This window comes from Pelophylax lessonae, assembly GCF_965119305.1.
Source record: "Pelophylax lessonae genome assembly, contig: HAP1_SCAFFOLD_152, whole genome shotgun sequence".
NCBI lineage: Eukaryota > Metazoa > Chordata > Amphibia > Anura > Ranidae > Pelophylax > Pelophylax lessonae.
The window spans coordinates 234,441-252,177 of record NW_028120132.1 but is presented as its reverse complement, the minus strand read 5'-3'; the positions used below and the strand labels follow the sequence as shown (position 1 = coordinate 252,177).

The 17,737-nt window shown below is 54.3% G+C and overlaps 1 protein-coding gene across 1 annotated transcript in view; it reads left to right on the top strand.

Moving 5' to 3' along the window:
- LOC309543515 (vitamin D3 hydroxylase-associated protein-like) overlaps nt 1-17,155 on the top strand; it is a 46,473-nt gene extending 29,318 nt beyond the window's left edge. Inside the window, exons 11-15 of the mRNA XM_082275990.1 lie at nt 1,619-1,662; nt 1,997-2,036; nt 5,574-5,682; nt 6,825-6,970; nt 16,936-17,155. Coding sequence (XP_082132116.1) covers nt 1,619-1,662; nt 1,997-2,036; nt 5,574-5,682; nt 6,825-6,970; nt 16,936-17,061 — 465 coding nt within the window. The 3' untranslated portion in view covers nt 17,062-17,155. The remainder of the gene's footprint in view (nt 1-1,618; nt 1,663-1,996; nt 2,037-5,573; nt 5,683-6,824; nt 6,971-16,935) is intronic.
- Nucleotides 17,156-17,737: the final 582 nt, after the last annotated feature.

Below are 17,737 nucleotides of genomic sequence, written 5' to 3'. Positions count from 1 at the left end.
GTGATGGTGAATTGGATTGGGTAGATTAGATGGAGATGATGGTGAATTGGAATGGGTAGATTGGATGGAGGTGACGGTGAATTGAATTGGGTAGATTAGATGGAGGTGATGGTGAATTGAATTGGGTAGATTGGATGGAGGTGATGGTGAATTGGATTGGGTAGATTAGATGGAGATGATGGTGAATTGGAATGGGTAGATTGGATGGAGGTGATGGTGAATTGGATTGGGTAGATTAGATGGAGATGATGGTGAATTGGAATGGGTAGATTGGATGGAGGTGACGGTGAATTGAATTGGGTAGATTAGATGGAGGTGATGGTGAATTGAATTGGGAGGATTGGATGGAGGTGATGGTGAATTGGATTGGGTAGATTGGATGGAGGTGACGGTGAATTGAATTGGGTAGATTAGATGGAGGTGATGGTGAATTGAATTGGGAGGATTGGATGGAGGTGATGGTGAATTGGATTGGGTAGATTGGATGGAGGTGATAGTGAATGGGATTGGGTAGATTGGATTGAGGTGATGGTGAATTGGATTTGGTAGATTAGATGGAGATGATGGTGAATTGAATTGGGTAGATTAGATGGAGATGATGGTGAATTGGAATGGGTAGATTGGATGGAGGTGATAGTGAATGGGAATGGGTAGATTAGATGGAGATGATGGTGAATTGAATTGGGTAGATTAGATGGAGATGATGGTGAATTGGAATGGGTAGATTGGATGGAGGTGGTGGTGAATTGGATTGGGTAGATTAGATGGAGATGATGGTGAATTGAATTGGGTAGATTGGATGGAGGTGATGGTGAATTGGATTGGGTAGATTGGATGGAGGTGATAGTGAATGGGAATGGGTAGATTGGATGGAGGTGATGGTGAATTGGATTTGGTAGATTAGATGGAGATGATGGTGAATTGAATTGGGTAGATTAGATGGAGATGATGGTGAATTGGAATGGGTAGATTGGATGGAGGTGATTAGTGAAGTGGTGTAACATCAGTATACGGCTTCCTTCAGTCTTGAACATAGATATCAGATTTTCCAGCCACCCCCATACAAAGCTAGCCGACAAATTAGCTTGTACTGGAATCTTCTCTTTATTGAACAGTCACACAGTTTATATACAGCATGGACCTCCCCCTCCTGATCAGATTACCACACACAGGTCAGGGGTTGCCTGATTACATTATCATATGCAGATGAAATTGTATACAGAAATAGAATTAACCTGAATTAATTATCTAGTCATCTGGGCAGAAACAATATGTGAGTTCATTAACAATTAACAATGGGACAGACAGGCTTACCAGAATCCACATCACACCTCAATACACAGACAATAGGAAGAGACCACCAGTGACAGGTTGTCCATCTCCTATATTGAAGTACAATACACATTATCATAAGTGTAAACACAGATATGCAAAATCTTTGTTAACTGATATTTAAATAAACTGCTTCCAGCAGCACTGCCGGCAGTCCCATACTGTGTCCTTTCCCCCCAATAATAACACTGGGCGCCCCTTTGGACCCTCTAATAGCTGGGTCTGCAGAGTTTGCTCCTGATGATGATGATGATTTGTCTGATCTGTTTTTGGAAATATTTTGCAGGCTCCCAGGATCTCTAAAGTCATCTACTCCAGTGCCGGACCCAGGTGAGGCCCCCACCTCCTTACGCCTTTATTTTCAGTCAGGCATGTGATGTGGGAGGAGTCTGTATACCTCAGGACATCTGAAGGAACAGTTTCAGAAATGTTTATCTGATAAGAAATCTCTGATCTTCTCTTTATGGGCATTTCATGCAAGTATAGAAAAAGATAAACATCTCTAGGCACCCCATGGATGTCACTCTCTGGGGGACCACTCAGATCTGGGGTCCCTTTCTCGGGCACACTATAGGGGGATGGGTTACTGGCAGAGAGGAGGATGGAGGACAATGTGAAGGTTTCTGAGTGTCTGCAATGACTCCTCTGTGCTTCCTCCATGCAGATCTATACAGGAACACTGGATGGACCATGTAGCCCTGCAGGTAAGGTTCTTCGTGTCTGGAGGACAGAGATGTGGTCACACATGAGATCGGCTGCTTTCTTCACCTCATTCTCCGATTCTCAGACATCACATGATAAAGGTGCAAAGTGCAGTCTGTGTTCCCCCCAGCAACCAATCATTTGCCTGGAGGAATGGACGCAGGATCTGATTGGTTACTGGGCGCTTCACACATTTTGCTTGTAGACTTTAATAGATTGGTTGAGCGGTTTCCAGCAAATTAAGATTCTCATTATCTTCTGTAATAAGATTCGTTATACATGCAGAGATATCATCACCGACACATTGCCCCCGTCCATGTCACTGACCCTGTCCATGTCACTGACCCCCGTCCATGTCACTGTCCCCGTCCATATCACTGACCCCCGTCCATGTCACTGTCCCCGTCCATATCACTGACCCTGTCCATGTCACTGACCACGCCCATGTCACTGACCCCGTCCATGTCACTGCCCCCGTCCATGTCACTGCCCCCGTCCATGTCACTGACCCTGTCTATGTCACTGACCCCGTCCATGTCACTGCCCCCGTCCATGTCACTGACCCCGTCCATGTCACTGCCCCCGTCCATGTCACTGCCCCCATCCATGTCACTGACCCCGTCCATGTCACTGCCCCCGTCCATGTCATTGCCCCCGTCCATGTCACTGCCCCCATCCATGTCACTGACCCCATCCATGTTACTGACCCCCGTCCATGTCACTGCCCCCGTCCATGTCACTGACCCTGTCTATGTCACTGACCCCGTCCATGTCACTGCCCCCGCCCATGTCACTGACCCCATCCATGTCACTGCCCCCGTCCATGTCACTGACCCTGTCTATGTCACTGACCCCGTCCATGTCACTGCCCCCGTCCATGTCACTGACCCCGTCCATGTCACTGCCCCCGTCCATGTCACTGCCCCCATCCATGTCACTGACCCCGTCCATGTCACTGCCCCCGTCCATGTCACTGCCCCCGTCCATGTCACTGCCCCCATCCATGTCACTGACCCCATCCATGTTACTGACCCCCGTCCATGTCACTGCCCCCGTCCATGTCACTGACCCCGTCCATGTCACTGACCCCCGTCCATGTCACTGACCACGTCCATGTCACTGACCCCGTCCATGTCACTGACCCCATCCATGTCACTGACCCCGTCCATGTCACTGACCCCGTCCATGTCACTGACCCCATCCATGTCACTGCCCCCGTCCATGTCACTGCCCCCATCCATGTCACTGACCCCATCCATGTCACTGACCCCATCCATGTCACTGCCCCCGTCCATGTCACTGCCCCCATCCATGTCACTGACCCCATCCATGTCACTGCCCCCGTCCATGTCACTGACCCCGTCCATGTCACTGACCCCATCCATGTCACTGCCCCTGTCCATGTCACTGACCCCGTCCATGTCACTGCCCCAGTCCATGTCACTTACCCCGTCCATGTCACTTACCCCGTCCATGTCACTGACCCCATCCATGTCACTGCCCCGTCCATGTCACTGACCCCGTCCATGTCACTGCCCCCGTCCATGTCACTGCCCCCATCCATGTCACTGACCCCGTCCATGTCACTGCCCCCGTCCATGTCACTGACCCCATCCATGTCACTTACCCCGTCCATGTCACTGACCCCGTCCATGTCACTGACCCCATCCATGTCACTGCCCCCGTCCATGTCACTGCCCCCGTCCATGTCACTGACCCCCGTCCATGTCACTGACCCCGTCCATGTCACTGACCCCGTCCATGTCACTGACCCCGTCCATGTCACTGACCCCATCCATGTCACTGACCCCGTCCATGTCACTGACCCCGTCCATGTCACTGACCCCATCCATGTCACTGCCCCCGTCCATGTCACTGACCCCATCCATGTCACTGACCCCGTCCATGTCACTGCCCCCGTCCATGTCACTGCCCCCATCCATGTCACTGACCCCATCCATGTCACTGCCCCCGTCCATGTCACTGACCCCGTCCATGTCACTGACCCCATCCATGTCACTGCCCCTGTCCATGTCACTGACCCCGTCCATGTCACTGCCCCAGTCCATGTCACTTACCCCGTCCATGTCACTTACCCCGTCCATGTCACTGACCCCATCCATGTCACTGCCCCGTCCATGTCACTGACCCCGTCCATGTCACTGCCCCCGTCCATGTCACTGCCCCCATCCATGTCACTGACCCCGTCCATGTCACTGCCCCCGTCCATGTCACTGACCCCATCCATGTCACTTACCCCGTCCATGTCACTGACCCCGTCCATGTCACTGACCCCATCCATGTCACTGCCCCCGTCCATGTCACTGACCCCGTCCATGTCACTGACCCCATCCATGTCACTGCCCCTGTCCATGTCACTGCCCCCGTCCATGTCACTGAGCACGTCCATGTCACTGACCCCGTCCATGTCACTGCCCCGTCCATGTCACTGACCCCGTCCATGTCACTGCCCCGTCCATGTCACTGACCCCGTCCATGTCACTGACCACGTCCATGTCACTGACCCCGTCCATGTCACTGCCCCCATCCATGTCACTGACCACGTCCATGTCACTGACCCCATCCATGTCACTGCCCCGTCCATGTCACTGACCACGTCCATGTCACTGACCCCGTCCATGTCACTGCCCCATCCATGTCACTGACCACGTCCATGTCACTGACCCCATCCATGTCACTGCCCCGTCCATGTCACTGACCACATCCATGTCACTGACCCCATCCATTTCACTGCCCCCGTCCATGTCACTGCTCCCGTCCATGTCACTGACCCCGTCCATGTCAATGCCCCCGTCCATGTCACTGATCCCGTCCATGTCACTGACCCCATCCATGTCACTGACCCCGTCCATGTCACTGCCCCCGTCCATGTCACTGACCCTGTCCATGTCACTGACCCCATCCATGTCACTGACCCCGTCCATGTCACTGACCCCGTCCATGTCACTGCCCCCGTCCATGTCACTGACCCCATCCATGTCACTGCCCCCGTCCATGTCACTGCCCCCGTCCATGTCACTGACCCCGTCCATGTCACTGACCCCCGTCAATGTCACTGACCCCGTCCATGTCACTGACCCCATCCATGTCACTGACCCCCGTCCATGTCACTGACCCCGTCCATGTCACTGACCCCATCCATGTCACTGACCCCCGTCCATGTCACTGACCCCGTCCATGTCACTGTCCCCGTCCATGTCACTGCCCCCGTCCATGTCACTGACCCGTCCATGTCACTGCCCCCGTCCATGTCACTGACCACGTCCATGTCACTGCCCCCGTCCATGTCACTGTCCCCGTCCATGTCACTGCCCCCGTCCATGTCACTGCCCCCGTCCATGTCACTGACCCCGTCCATGTCACTGACCCCGTCCATGTCACTGCCCCCGTCCATGTCACTGACCACTTCTGCTGCACTTCAGCCCAATTCCTGCAGTAAATGTCCGCTTTTGGGGTGAGTGTTAGCTCCTGTGCCAAGCCTCAGCTTCTTTGGTGATGCGTTGTTTTGTTTCCTCCAGGAATATCAGACAGAGTTCATCAGGGAATGGAAGAAGCTGAATCTGGACGTTGTCCTTTGTCCCATGTTAGGCCCGGCCTTCAACATCGGATACCCAGTGAAACTTCTAGGTAGGCTCTATGTCATGGCCTTGTGGGTGGGGGGATGGGATGTTAGGCATTTGGTAAATTTCATCACATACATTACAATCTTCTTCACTTATACCACCAATTATATAGAGAAAGGGTCTACCTGATTGGGTACAAACTGAATCAATCATTGGGGTTGGTCCTCATCTTACATAGAGATTCTAGGGTCAGATTTCTGCATGGATGTTGGAATGATAATGAACCCTATAAAGGGGGTGATGGGAGCTCTGATGTTTAGTGACCTTCCTCCTCCTCTGGGTCCTTTCAGACCCTCGTAGTCCTCAGGTGACCGGCTCATAATCCAGCATTGTGTAATGCCGATGCATTCCCAGCCAGGAATAATAACTGAATAGGTCAGAAGAACCGGTCTGGGGGCTCTTCCATTCCCCGGGATACGTATATAAGTTGGGGAAATGCACTATTTGGGTAAAATACTTTACAGTCAATGGGGGGGGGGGGGGAATGGTGGAGTTGAGGTGGTTTTTAGGGATAAAATGGACTTTAAATTTCTCCTGAGGGTTACGGAAGCTGCTTTCACCTAACCTGGGACTCTTCTTGTGCCCCTCGTTAGTTTAATCATTTATCATAGCGAAAAAATATATTAAAAAATGTAAAATGACGATACACATAAAACAACCCCAAAAAAGAATTCCCTAAATGAAGGAAAACGTGGATGTTCGTCTGAGCAGAGCAGTGCAGGGGAGTGAAATGGAGGGTCTTGGCTTTGGTGGAAGGTTGCTGATAAGTCTGAGCATGAAGGGTCACCGGGGACGATCTTTTCAGAGTTACTGTGGTTGGTCAGATCACGCTTTCTCACCCAAATCTCTACTGTCAGCCAATGTGGTGGAGACCGATAGAGGGGTGTAGAGGAGGTCGCATGGCTCCATATGAATGTACTGGGGACTGGTAGAGGAGGTCACATGACTCCACATTAGTGTGCTGGAGACCGGTGGGGGGGGTGTAGAGGAGGTCACATACAGTACCTCCACATTAGTGTGCTGGAGACCGGTAGAGGGGTGTACAGGAGGTCACATGACTCCACATGGGTGTACTGGGGACTGTTAGAAGGACGTGGAAGTGGGGACGACTCCACATGACTCCACCAATAATGTCTTCTCTCTCAGCTGCTGTCAGCTACACTATGCTGTACAATATGCTCCAGTTCCCGGCCGGGGTGGTTCCTGTCGGTGTTGTCACCAAAGAAGATGAGGAGGCTCTGAGACATTACACCGGATACAATAATGACGGCTGGGACAAATGCTTCAAAAAGGTATGGAGGCCTCTTTTTGGGTGGGAAGGGAAATGGCCGTTCCCGAACAGGATATTGCGCTAAACCTGGAGCTAAATAAGAGAACCAGAAGAGAATTGAAAGAGTGAATTTGATAATAAAGTTGGCGGTGCCTCCACCCAGGACAGGTCCCCCACCACCCACCTCCCCAGGACAGAGCCTCCACCCAGGTCCCCCACACCCCACCCCCCCAGGACAGGGCTCTCACCCAAGACAGGTCCCCGAAACCCCACCCCCCAGGACAGGGCTCTTACCCAGGTCCCCCACACCCCACCCCCCACCCCCCAGGACACAGCCTCCACCCAAGACAGGGCCCCCCACCCAGGACATGGCTTCAACCCCCCACCCAGGACAGGGTCTCCACCCATTGTCCAACCATCCTAGAAACGAGTTTCTCACCAACAGGAACTGGAACTCCGAGTCAGCCTGTCTCTTCTGTGTCTTAGTCCTCTTCGTTTCTAATCTGTCATGCAACCGGACCTCTAACTACCAGAAGTGGCTGTCGGGTGCCTAACGTGACTCTAGGCCGGCCTTTCTCAACCTTTTCAACACAGAGGAACCCTTGAAATATTTTTCAGGTCTCAGAGAACCTCTGCTAAAAATTACTCTATATACAACTCATGATACATTGGTGTGATGGTCGGTGGGATGAACGCTCCTTTCTCTTGTGGACATTGGGAGGAGTTACCTTCTTACAGAGAGCTAAAAAGATCATTAGTGTCAGGGGAAACTTATCAGAGAGGCAGAAATTGCTGATTGCTCAAGGAACCCCCAGCAACCTCTGGAGGAACCCCTAGAAACCTCTGGAGGAACCCCTAGAAACCTCTGGAGGAACCCCTAGAAACCTCTGGAGGAACCCCTAGCAACCTCTGGAGGAACCCCTAGAAACCTCTGGAGGAACCCCCAGCAACCTCTGGAGGAACCCCTAGAAACCTCTGGAGGAACCCTGGTGGAGAACTGCTGCTCTAGCCTATGCTGGTTATTGAGCCCTGAGATAAAACCAGTTATAGAATCCCGGATCAGAAGGGTCCGGGCTAAATAAAAATTCAGGAGCCGTATATAAATTCTTTTGCATTAAATAGGTTCACCTATTGGATGGTGACCACTACACACATACAGGAGCCCAGACCTACCTACCTGGCACTGTGCATGTGAGATAATAACAATAGGACAGAGATACATCTGTCACAAGGATTCAAATACACACACTCAAGCTATGGGCAGCTGCAGTTAGACTATTAGAACATAGGAATACTTGTCTAGTAGTCTCTTTTTCTGGTCCGGGTGAAAATACAACAGCAGAAACTCCCCTGGACAGAACATGTGACTGAGACTTTCTCTCTCCATCTTTACTGCCTCCTTCTGGAGTTTTTATTACCTAACATCCCAGGGACAGGAAGTGTACGCGTACTATATTTACTGGCATTTACAAATGCAGACAGTAGAAGGCAGCAGATCCCTACAGGTGAATAAAATGTATTCTTAGAGGTTACTGATGAAGAACTCCCCTTACCCCTGGGTAGCAGTTTGGAACCCCCTGGACAGCTCATTGAGGTAGCATCTCAAAGCTCAGGGCAGAACCTTTGACTCTTTGTAGGATCATATAAATTGTCTCCCTTCCAAGCAGTGCCACTGAGAGAGAACCTTCAGGTGGACACAGCTCTTCCTCTCCCTTCGGGGTCATTGCTAGGACTGGAAATGATCTGCTGGACTCCGGGGACCAGTATAGAGAGAACAGTTGTAATGGAGATGAATGAACTCCTTATACACGGCACACATTCCTATGCATTCTGTGCCACACCGTGACTCTCAGACACACATAAACCTCTGCACATTTCTGAAGAATAAAACTCTTCCCTCACCAATGGTTTCTGTACACAGAACAGAGACTGTAGAGGGTTACATGGGAACTGGATGAGACAATAAAGACTCTGGTCCAGAGGCATGCAGGCCAGGAAAGGCGAGGATATGAGCATGCCAGGGGGGACCCTTATGTTGATAAGGACAAGGGCGTCTTGCCCCGGACCTGGCCTGGTGGGGTAGGGGTCTGTGTCATTTCCCACCATGTAATGAGTGAGGAATACATTATACACTTACCCTCTGGGGCCCTTCTTATTGTTAAAGTGGGCTTCCAGGATAAGAACAAGCCCCCTGCCCTCAGACCACCAACATTCACCAGGTCAGGGTTGTGAGGGATGAGGCTCCTGTCCTCATCAACCCTGACAAGGTACCCCCCTATGTTGAGGGCATGTGGCCTAGTATGGTTCAGGAGGGAGAGAGAGTTAGTAAGGCACAGAGTGCAGGGGACAGGAGTAACTAAAATAGAGATTGCTGGGGTAAGGTGTGTGTAATGTATAGAGTGCAAAGGTCAGAAATGTATAATGTAGAGGGTGCAGGGGTTAGAAGTGTGTAATGTACAGAGTGCAGGGGTCAGGAGTGTGTAATGTACAGAGTGCAGGGGACAGGAGTGTGTAATGCAGAGAGTGAGGGGCTCAGGAATATCTAATGTACTGAGTGCAGGGGATAGGAGTGTGTGATGTACAGAGTGCAGGGGACAGGATTATGTAATGTACAGAGTGCAGGGGACAGGGGTGTGTAATGTGCAGAATGCAGTGGTTAGGAGTATGTAATGTACAGAATGCAGGGTACGGGGGTGTGTAATGTACAGAGTGCAGGGGTCAGGAGTGTGTAATGTACAGAATGCAGGGGACAGGGGTGTGTAATGTGCAGAATGCAGGGGTCAGGAGTGTGTAATGTACAGAATGCAGGGGACAGGAGTGTGTACTGTACAGAGTGCTGGGGTCAGAAGTGTGTAATGTACAGAATGCAGGGGTCAGGAGTATGTAATGTACAGAGTGCAGGGGTCAGGAGTGTGTAATGTACAGAATGCAGGGGACAGGAGTGTGTAATGTACAGAGTGTGGGTGTCAGGAGAGTGTAATGTACAGAGTGCGGGTGTCAGGAGTGTGTAATGTACAGAGTGCGGGTGTCAGGAGTGTGTAATGTACAGAATGCAGGGGACAGGAGTGTGTACTGTACAGAGTGCAGGGGTCAGAAGTGTGTAATGTACAGAATGCAGGGGTCAGGAGTATGTAATGTACAGAGTGCAGGGGACAGGAGTATGTAATGTACAGAGTGCGGGGGTTAGGAGTGTGTAATGTACACAGTGCGGGGGACAGGAGTGTGTAATGTACAGAGTGCGGGTGTCAGAAGTGTTTAATGTACAGAGTGCGGGTGTCAGGAGTATGTAATGTACAGAGTGCAGGGGACAGGAGTGTGTAATGTACAGAGTGCAGGGGTCAGGAGTGTGTAATGTACAGAGTGCGGGTGTCAGGAGTATGTAATGTACAGAGTGCAGGGGATAGGAGTGTGTAATGTACAGAGTGCGGGGGTCAGGAGTGTGTAATGTACAGAGTACAGGGGTCAGGAGTGTGTAATGTACAGAGTACAGGGGTCAGGAGTGTGTAATGTACAGAGTGCGGGGGTCAGGAGTATGTAATGTACAGAGTGCAGGGGATAGGAGTGTGTAATGTACAGAGTGCGGGGGTCAGGAGTGTGTAATGTACAGAGTACAGGGGTCAGGAGTGTGTAATGTACAGAGTACAGGGGTCAGGAGTGTGTAATGTACAGAGTGCGGGTGTCAGGAGTGTGTAATGTACAGAGTGCAGGGGTCAGGAGTATGTAATGTACAGAGTGCAGGGGACAGGAGTGTGTAATGTACAGAGTGCAGGGGTCAGGAGTGTGTAATGTACAGAGTGCGGGTGTCAGGAGTATGTAATGTACAGAGTGCAGGGGATAGGAGTGTGTAATGTACAGAGTGCGGGGGTCAGGAGTGTGTAATGTACAGAGTACAGGGGTCAGGAGTGTGTAATGTACAGAGTGCGGGTGTCAGGAGTGTGTAATGTACAGAGTGCGGGTGTCATGACCAATGTAGAATAGATGTCACCCCCAAACTCTTAGGCTGCTTAAAGCCAAAGGCTCCACCCCCATGCCATAAACCTTTCCCTTTACCTAAATAATTGAGACCACACCGTGCTTGGAGTTAATTGGCCACAGCAGCCATTTTATTAACCCTTTTACCTTAAAATTAACATAAGGAGAAAAAACATTCCTTACAAACATAAAACAATCAGTCATTAGGCCTGTTGGTCTTTGAGGCTCCTCCAAATAATTCCAAATCCTGCACTGCGGGACCTGTGCCCTGATAGGCCTCCAGCCGCGTCACCGGCTCGGAGACAAACCACTCCCCGCAGTGCCACCATTTTGAATTCCATTTAAACTGACATTAAATGGAATGCACCATAGGGACCCATACCAACGATGAGTCCCAACCATACCCTTATCCTAAACTGTTCACCTCCCCCGCCAGCAAAGACCAACAAAACGCCACCAGCACCCAAGGGTGACACCTTACCCTTGCGTGCCCCTCCAAACCCTCAAGGCTCGCTGGATCCCATCCTGTAATCCCAGGGCCCATAAATCTATACCCACCGCATTGAGGTGGACTCCATCATCCCGCAGATACCGCCATGTGTCCACTTCCAACTCCAGGTGGCGAACCACCAACCCCCCATTCCGACACACAAAGCGCCCCACTTCCTTGTTCAACTTAATCCGAGCCTTATTAAGGCGCGCGACCGACCTGGCCATGCGCCAGGACGTGCGGGCCACCATATCCGACCAAACTACAAGCAGCGCCGGAAAAGCCGTGCGCAGCCGAAGGAAATCCAACTTTATGTCCCTGATCAAGGCCCGCGCGGACCTGGCCCCCAAATCGTTGCCCCCGGCATGCAGCACCAAAACATCTGGCTGCCTGTCCAACCGGGCGAAACGATGCACTTCGGGAAGGACCCTGCCCCAAGTAAGCCCCGGCACCCCCAGCCACCTGACACAAGCCTCGTGCCGAGAAAAACCAAGTTGTCTACCATTAGGACGCACATCAGCTCTCCGGGCCCCCCAGAAAACATACGAGTGTCCCACGATCCAAACAAGGCAGGGTTCCAAACCTACAAGAAAAGGGGACAAAAGGAAAAGAAAACCAACCAATAATCAGATAACCAGCCGGGCCCACACCCCCCCAGCGACAAAACCACCCCCCGTACATACCCTACACCAACAGCTGTGGACGAACGTACAACAAGAACCTCCTAGACTCCCAGCGCCCAATGCGTTTGACCGCATCGTCATTCAATCCCCAGCGTGCAGCCTCAGTGGCCGCCCCGATCCGAAAGGAATGAGATGCAAACCTACTGGCATCCAAACCCAAAGAGCCCACACACCTTCTGAACACCGATACAAATTGAAAACGAGATAACGACGACCCGTCCGCATGCATTAAAAATGAACCGGGCCGCGAAGGGCGGAGTGCCCAGTAATCCCGAACCGCCCCTACCGGGCACAGCGGTGAAGACGGCACCGCGAACAACCGGACACGGACCCCCTTGCCACTCTGGTCCGTTTTGGACCGTCGAAGGAGGATAGTAACCCCCTCCCGACCGACAGAGACATCCTGACCCAATAGGCCCCCCGGCACCGTCCGGGAGGAGCTGACCAATTCCCCAATCCGGAAAGCCCCGAAGAAAGCGAGAGAAAAGGCCGCCTTAAACAACACCACCTCGTAACTCGAGGCGCAGTGCTCCCCCAATTGCCGGCAGACGTCCTGCAAAAGAGCGAAGGACACCGGGCGCCTAGTGTCCCTCCTCCGATAAGCCCTGGAATAGCCCCGTAACGCTTGTCTCACCACGAAGTCCTTCGTGTAATCCTGACAACCCAGAAATTTAAACAGAAAGGCCAGGCCGGACAACTTGCGAGCCACAGCGGAAGCCGACGCGCCCCTCTCAAAATGATCAGAGACAAAAGAAAGTAACACCCACCTGACCTCCGGACCCAGAGGATCCACCGATGCCACCCGCAACACCTCGAGCCACTCCAACCATACCTTGCAATAAGCCGACCACGTGGACTCGCTCACCGACTTCCTGATCCATCCAGCGAGGACCCCAAGGCAATCCCCCATAGCCACTCCGGACACGTGACTCCGCGTTGCTCCGCTGCCGGTGCCAACTCCCGGAACCTGTCCCACTGAAAACGAGACAGCGCGTCAGCAATATCATTCTTAACCCCCGGAATGTGCACAGCGTACAGGAAAACATTCAACCGTAGACACCGCAAAACCAAATACCTGAGGAGGCGCACCACCGGCTGAGACGAAGCCGACGCGCGGTTGATCACCTGAACCACCCCGAGATTGTCGCAATGGAGGCGAACCTTCAGGTTCCTGAACTCCGCCCCCCAAATCTCCAGGGCCACCACCACCGGGAACAGTTCCAGCAACACCAAGTTGCTGACCAGCCCCGCTACCTGCCATGCCCCCGGCCAAGGGGCGGCGCTCCACGCCCCCCGGTGAAAAGCCCCGTACCCCGCCGAACCAGCAGCATCGGTAAACAGTTCCAAATCAAAGTTGCTGATCGGCCCGGCCATCCACAAGGATCTACCATTGTATGTGGCCAAAAAACCGTGCCACAGACGCAAGTCATCCCTGTGTTCCCTGTTGAGCCTGACGAAGTGAGTGGGCAACTTCACCCCCGAAGTCGCCGCCGACAGCCGTCGGCAGAAGACCCGGCCCATGGGCATAATGCGGCAGGCAAAATTCAATTTACCCAGCAACGACTGCAAGCTGCGCAACTGAATCTTGCGCAAACCCAGCACCCCTTCAATTTCAGCTCTCAAAGCCCCCAATTTATCCTCCGGTAGGCGACACTCCATGGCCTCCGAATCCACGACAATGCCCAGGAAGCTGAGCACCGTGGTCGGGCCTTCCGTCTTGTCGGGGGCCAACGGAATGCCGAAGCTCCCGGCCACATGCTGCAACGTGGCAAGCAGGATCGCGCACCCGTTGGAAGCGGGCGGGCCCACACACAGAAAGTCGTCCAAATAGTGGATCACCGAATTCACACCGGAAACCTCCCGAACCACCCACTCCACAAAGGAACTGAAGGTCTCAAACAGCGCGCATGATATGGAGCAGCCCATAGGAAGGCAGCGATCCACATAATACGCCCCCTGCCACCGGCAGCCCAGCAATCGAAAACTGTCCGGGTGAACCGGGAGCAACCTGAACGCCGCCTCAATGTCCGATTTGGCCATCAAGGCCCCCCGCCCATAATGTCGCACCCAGGCCACCGCGGCGTCAAAGGAAATGTAAGACACCGTACAGGCCTCCGGGTCGATGGCGTCATTCACAGACCCACCCTTCGGGAAGGAGAGGTGGTGAATGAGGCGAAACTTGTTGGGTTCCTTCTTGGGAACCACCCCCAACGGCGAAACCACCAAGTCACGCACCGGCACCTCCGAGAACGGGCCCGCCATGCGACCGAGAGCCACTTCCTTGTGCAACTTATCCGACACCACCAAAGGGTGGCGCAATGCCGAACGCAAATTCCTCGCCACCGGCGGCACCGAGGCCAAAGAGCAAGGGATACGAAAACCCACCGCAAAACCCTCCCACAGAAGTCGAGCAGCCGCCCTATCGGGGTACCTATCTAGAAAAGGCCGCAGCCTTTCCACCCTCACCGGCGTCGTCCCCTTTGTGCGAAGGCTCTCCGGACCGCCCTTTTCCGGACTTAAAACACCGAGCCAAGGAATGGGAACCTCCGCAACCGGAGCATTCATGTTTGAAGCGACATGTGCCACCGAACTTACAGGAACCCTCATTAAATTGCCAGCAGAAACCCCTCCTCTTTGCGGCCGGCTGTCCCGGGGTCGCAGAACCACCGGCCCCCCCTGGAAAAAACTGATTCGGAGCCTTCGCAGACGACATGAGCCGCATCCACAGGCTGATGTCCTTGTGGTCCCACCGCAAGGACGGCCTAACCGCCTTCCGCTGCCGGAACTGTTCGTCGTACCGCAGCCAGGCCGACCCCCCGTAAACCCGATAGGCTTCCCCTACAGCGTCCATGTAGCAGAACAGGGCCGAGCAGTTTTCCGGCGCCTTTTCCCCTATGACGCCCGCCAGAATGGCAAAGGCCTGCAGCCAATTGGCGAAGGTCCGAGGGATAAGCCGATAGCGTCGCGCCTCCTCGTCCTCCTTCTTGCGCTCCTCCGGTTCAACCCTGTCCAGGTGAAACTTCTCGAGGGGCAACAGCGTGAAGATTTCCACGTACTCACCCTTCCAGATCTTCTCCCGGACTTCCTGCTTCAAATGTGCCCCCAACGGGCCCTCAAAACAAACATATACCTCACCTTTCGCTGAATCGTCCAGGCGAACAGCGTCCGCCTTCCCCTCCTTCGCCGTCCCGGTCTTGTCCCCCGTCGCCCCGGCCGTCACCGCCACCACTGCCGGAGCACCAACAACCTGGGGAGGGGCCCCAGCCCCCCCCGCAACTAGCCCCGTGGAAGACGGCCCCGCCAGCCCCGGGGCCCCCCCCGGCTCCGTGCCCGAGCCCCCCGCCGGAGGCACCCAAGCCGCCGCTGGAGACAAGCGGCCCCCGTCCCCCGGGGGCAAACGCCCCAAGAGGTCCCGTAGACCCAGGAGGAAGCCCCTCAAACCCCCATTATCACCCCCTTCCGGGGTCCCCGCCCCCACTGGCCGGGACACCCCCACCCCCCGAGCCCCTCCAGCACTCCCACCCCCCACATCAAACAAGCCCCGCAAATCAGACAAAGCCAGAGAAGGAATTGTGACCTCACCTGTCTGCCCAGGGGGGGCGCCCCCAGCCGCCGATCCAGCCTCCCTCCTCGCCGACCGACCACCGACATCCTCTTCCACATCCGATCCGGACACTTCGCCTTCCGAACGATCGTCCCCGGGCACCGCCGACATCCGTCCACCAGGTGTCGCACTCCCGCCATCTGCAGAGCCGAGCGACAGGCGTCCACGCCCCCGTACTCCAGCTCCGCCCGACGGAGACCTCTGTGAACCAGCCGAACTTCCGATGACCCGGCCACGTGACTTGCCCCGCCGCGTCATCTCTCTGCGCCCAGCCGAGGCCGACTCCGAGTCCCGCCGATCACTGCTGCCACCGGCCGCCATGAAGCCGCTCCCACGCCGAGGCACCCCTCCGACCGGAGCATCGCCAGTAGGGGAGCCCGCCAGTCCAGTAGCACCCCGGCGAGAGGGACGGGGAGAGACCGAAGGCCGCCTCCCCCCACTACCCCCAGAGCTCCGTCCATGCAGAGGATTCCTCCCAGAGGCGCGCACGGCCGCAGCAGGAGTACGCTTAGCCGGCGGCCCTGAAGGGTCCCTGTCGGGGCTCCTAGGATGACGCTGAGCTCGAGGGGAAGGGTCCGGTGAAAAACGCTCCGGCGGCCGTGACCGCCGAGCCCGCGGGACCGCAAGCCCCTCCGAATCCTGTGCAGAGTCCTGAACCCCCATCAACGTGGAGACCTGGGACCGGAGCCACTCAGTCCCCTTCACCGCGGCAGCGGCCTTAATTTGCTCCAGCAAAACGTCCAAATCCGCCATCACAGACCAGGGAAGCTGAGGTGAGATGCTCTGCAGTGAAAAAGGTGGGTGACCAAGCTTCTTCTTCCTTCGTCCGTTGAACTTCCACTGACCTCCAATCTGAGGGGCCACCCCTCCTAACTGTACCTCAACCCCTCCCAAACCTGATACACCAATCCCTGAATACCCCCCAACTCAAAACAATTTAATTTAACTCACACCTGCCCTGTCTCCCCTCTTCACATGGTCATGTCTGCCCTGCGCTATTTTTTTTTTTTTTTCTTTCGCTTCGGGCCTTGCTGGAGTATGTAATGTACAGAGTGCAGGGGACAGGAGTATGTAATGTACAGAATGCGGGGGGTCAGGAGTGTGTAATGTACAGAGTGCAGGGGACAGAAGGCAGCAGTGGTGTGTGGGAAGATTGCCCCGGCACTAATGTCAGCGGGTGGAAAGGTGTTGCCCGTTTCCCTCATTGTCTCTCCTCCTGTCATTTTGTGTCTCTGCAGGCGGTGGCGGATGGGGTGGGGTTGCCGCTGTCTGTACAGTGTGTGGCGCTGCCCTATCAGGATGAGCTCTGCCTGCGCCTCATGAAGGAAGTCCAGACCCTCCACATGCGGCAGATGAAGAGATGAGAAGAGGACCTTTCTATACATTCAGGAGAAGAATATAGAAGTTGCCATTTCCTGTTCTGTCCCTGCTGATCGATTTGTATCCGATCGATGTCCCCTCCCCCGCCTCCCTTCCTCTCCCCATATTTCCCAGTGATGGTGGCTTGCACCCCGCCCATCCCCCCTGAGTCGCACACGCTGCATTATGATTGGTGTTGGAAATAAAGGATTGCAATCATGGCCTCCTGTGGTGTGAATGTTGGGGGTTATGATTGGATTTCTCAGCATAGATGAGATTCTCCCGGAGATGATTGGAGTTGATGATCTTCCAGATTGGCCGTATCCAAGAATCGCACGCCGCTCTGCGCCTCTCACCTTCACCCATCCCCCAATAATCGCAGCATTTCCAGGTGGAGCCCCAGAATCCCACGGCTGGGAAATGAATTATTCCATCACCCGGCTACAGAGAAAAGTGGCAGCAATAGGGCCCCAGAAAGGGAACCTCGGGACCCCAGAGAGGGAACCCCCAGTCCACAGAGAGGGAACCCTGAGACCTCAGAGAGGGAACCAGGACCCCAGACAGGGAACCCCCGGGCCACAGAGAGGGAACCTCTGGACCCCAGAGAGGGAACCCCCGGGCCACAGAGAGGGAACCCTGGGACCCCAGACAGGGAACCCCCGGGGCCCAAGAGGAGGAATC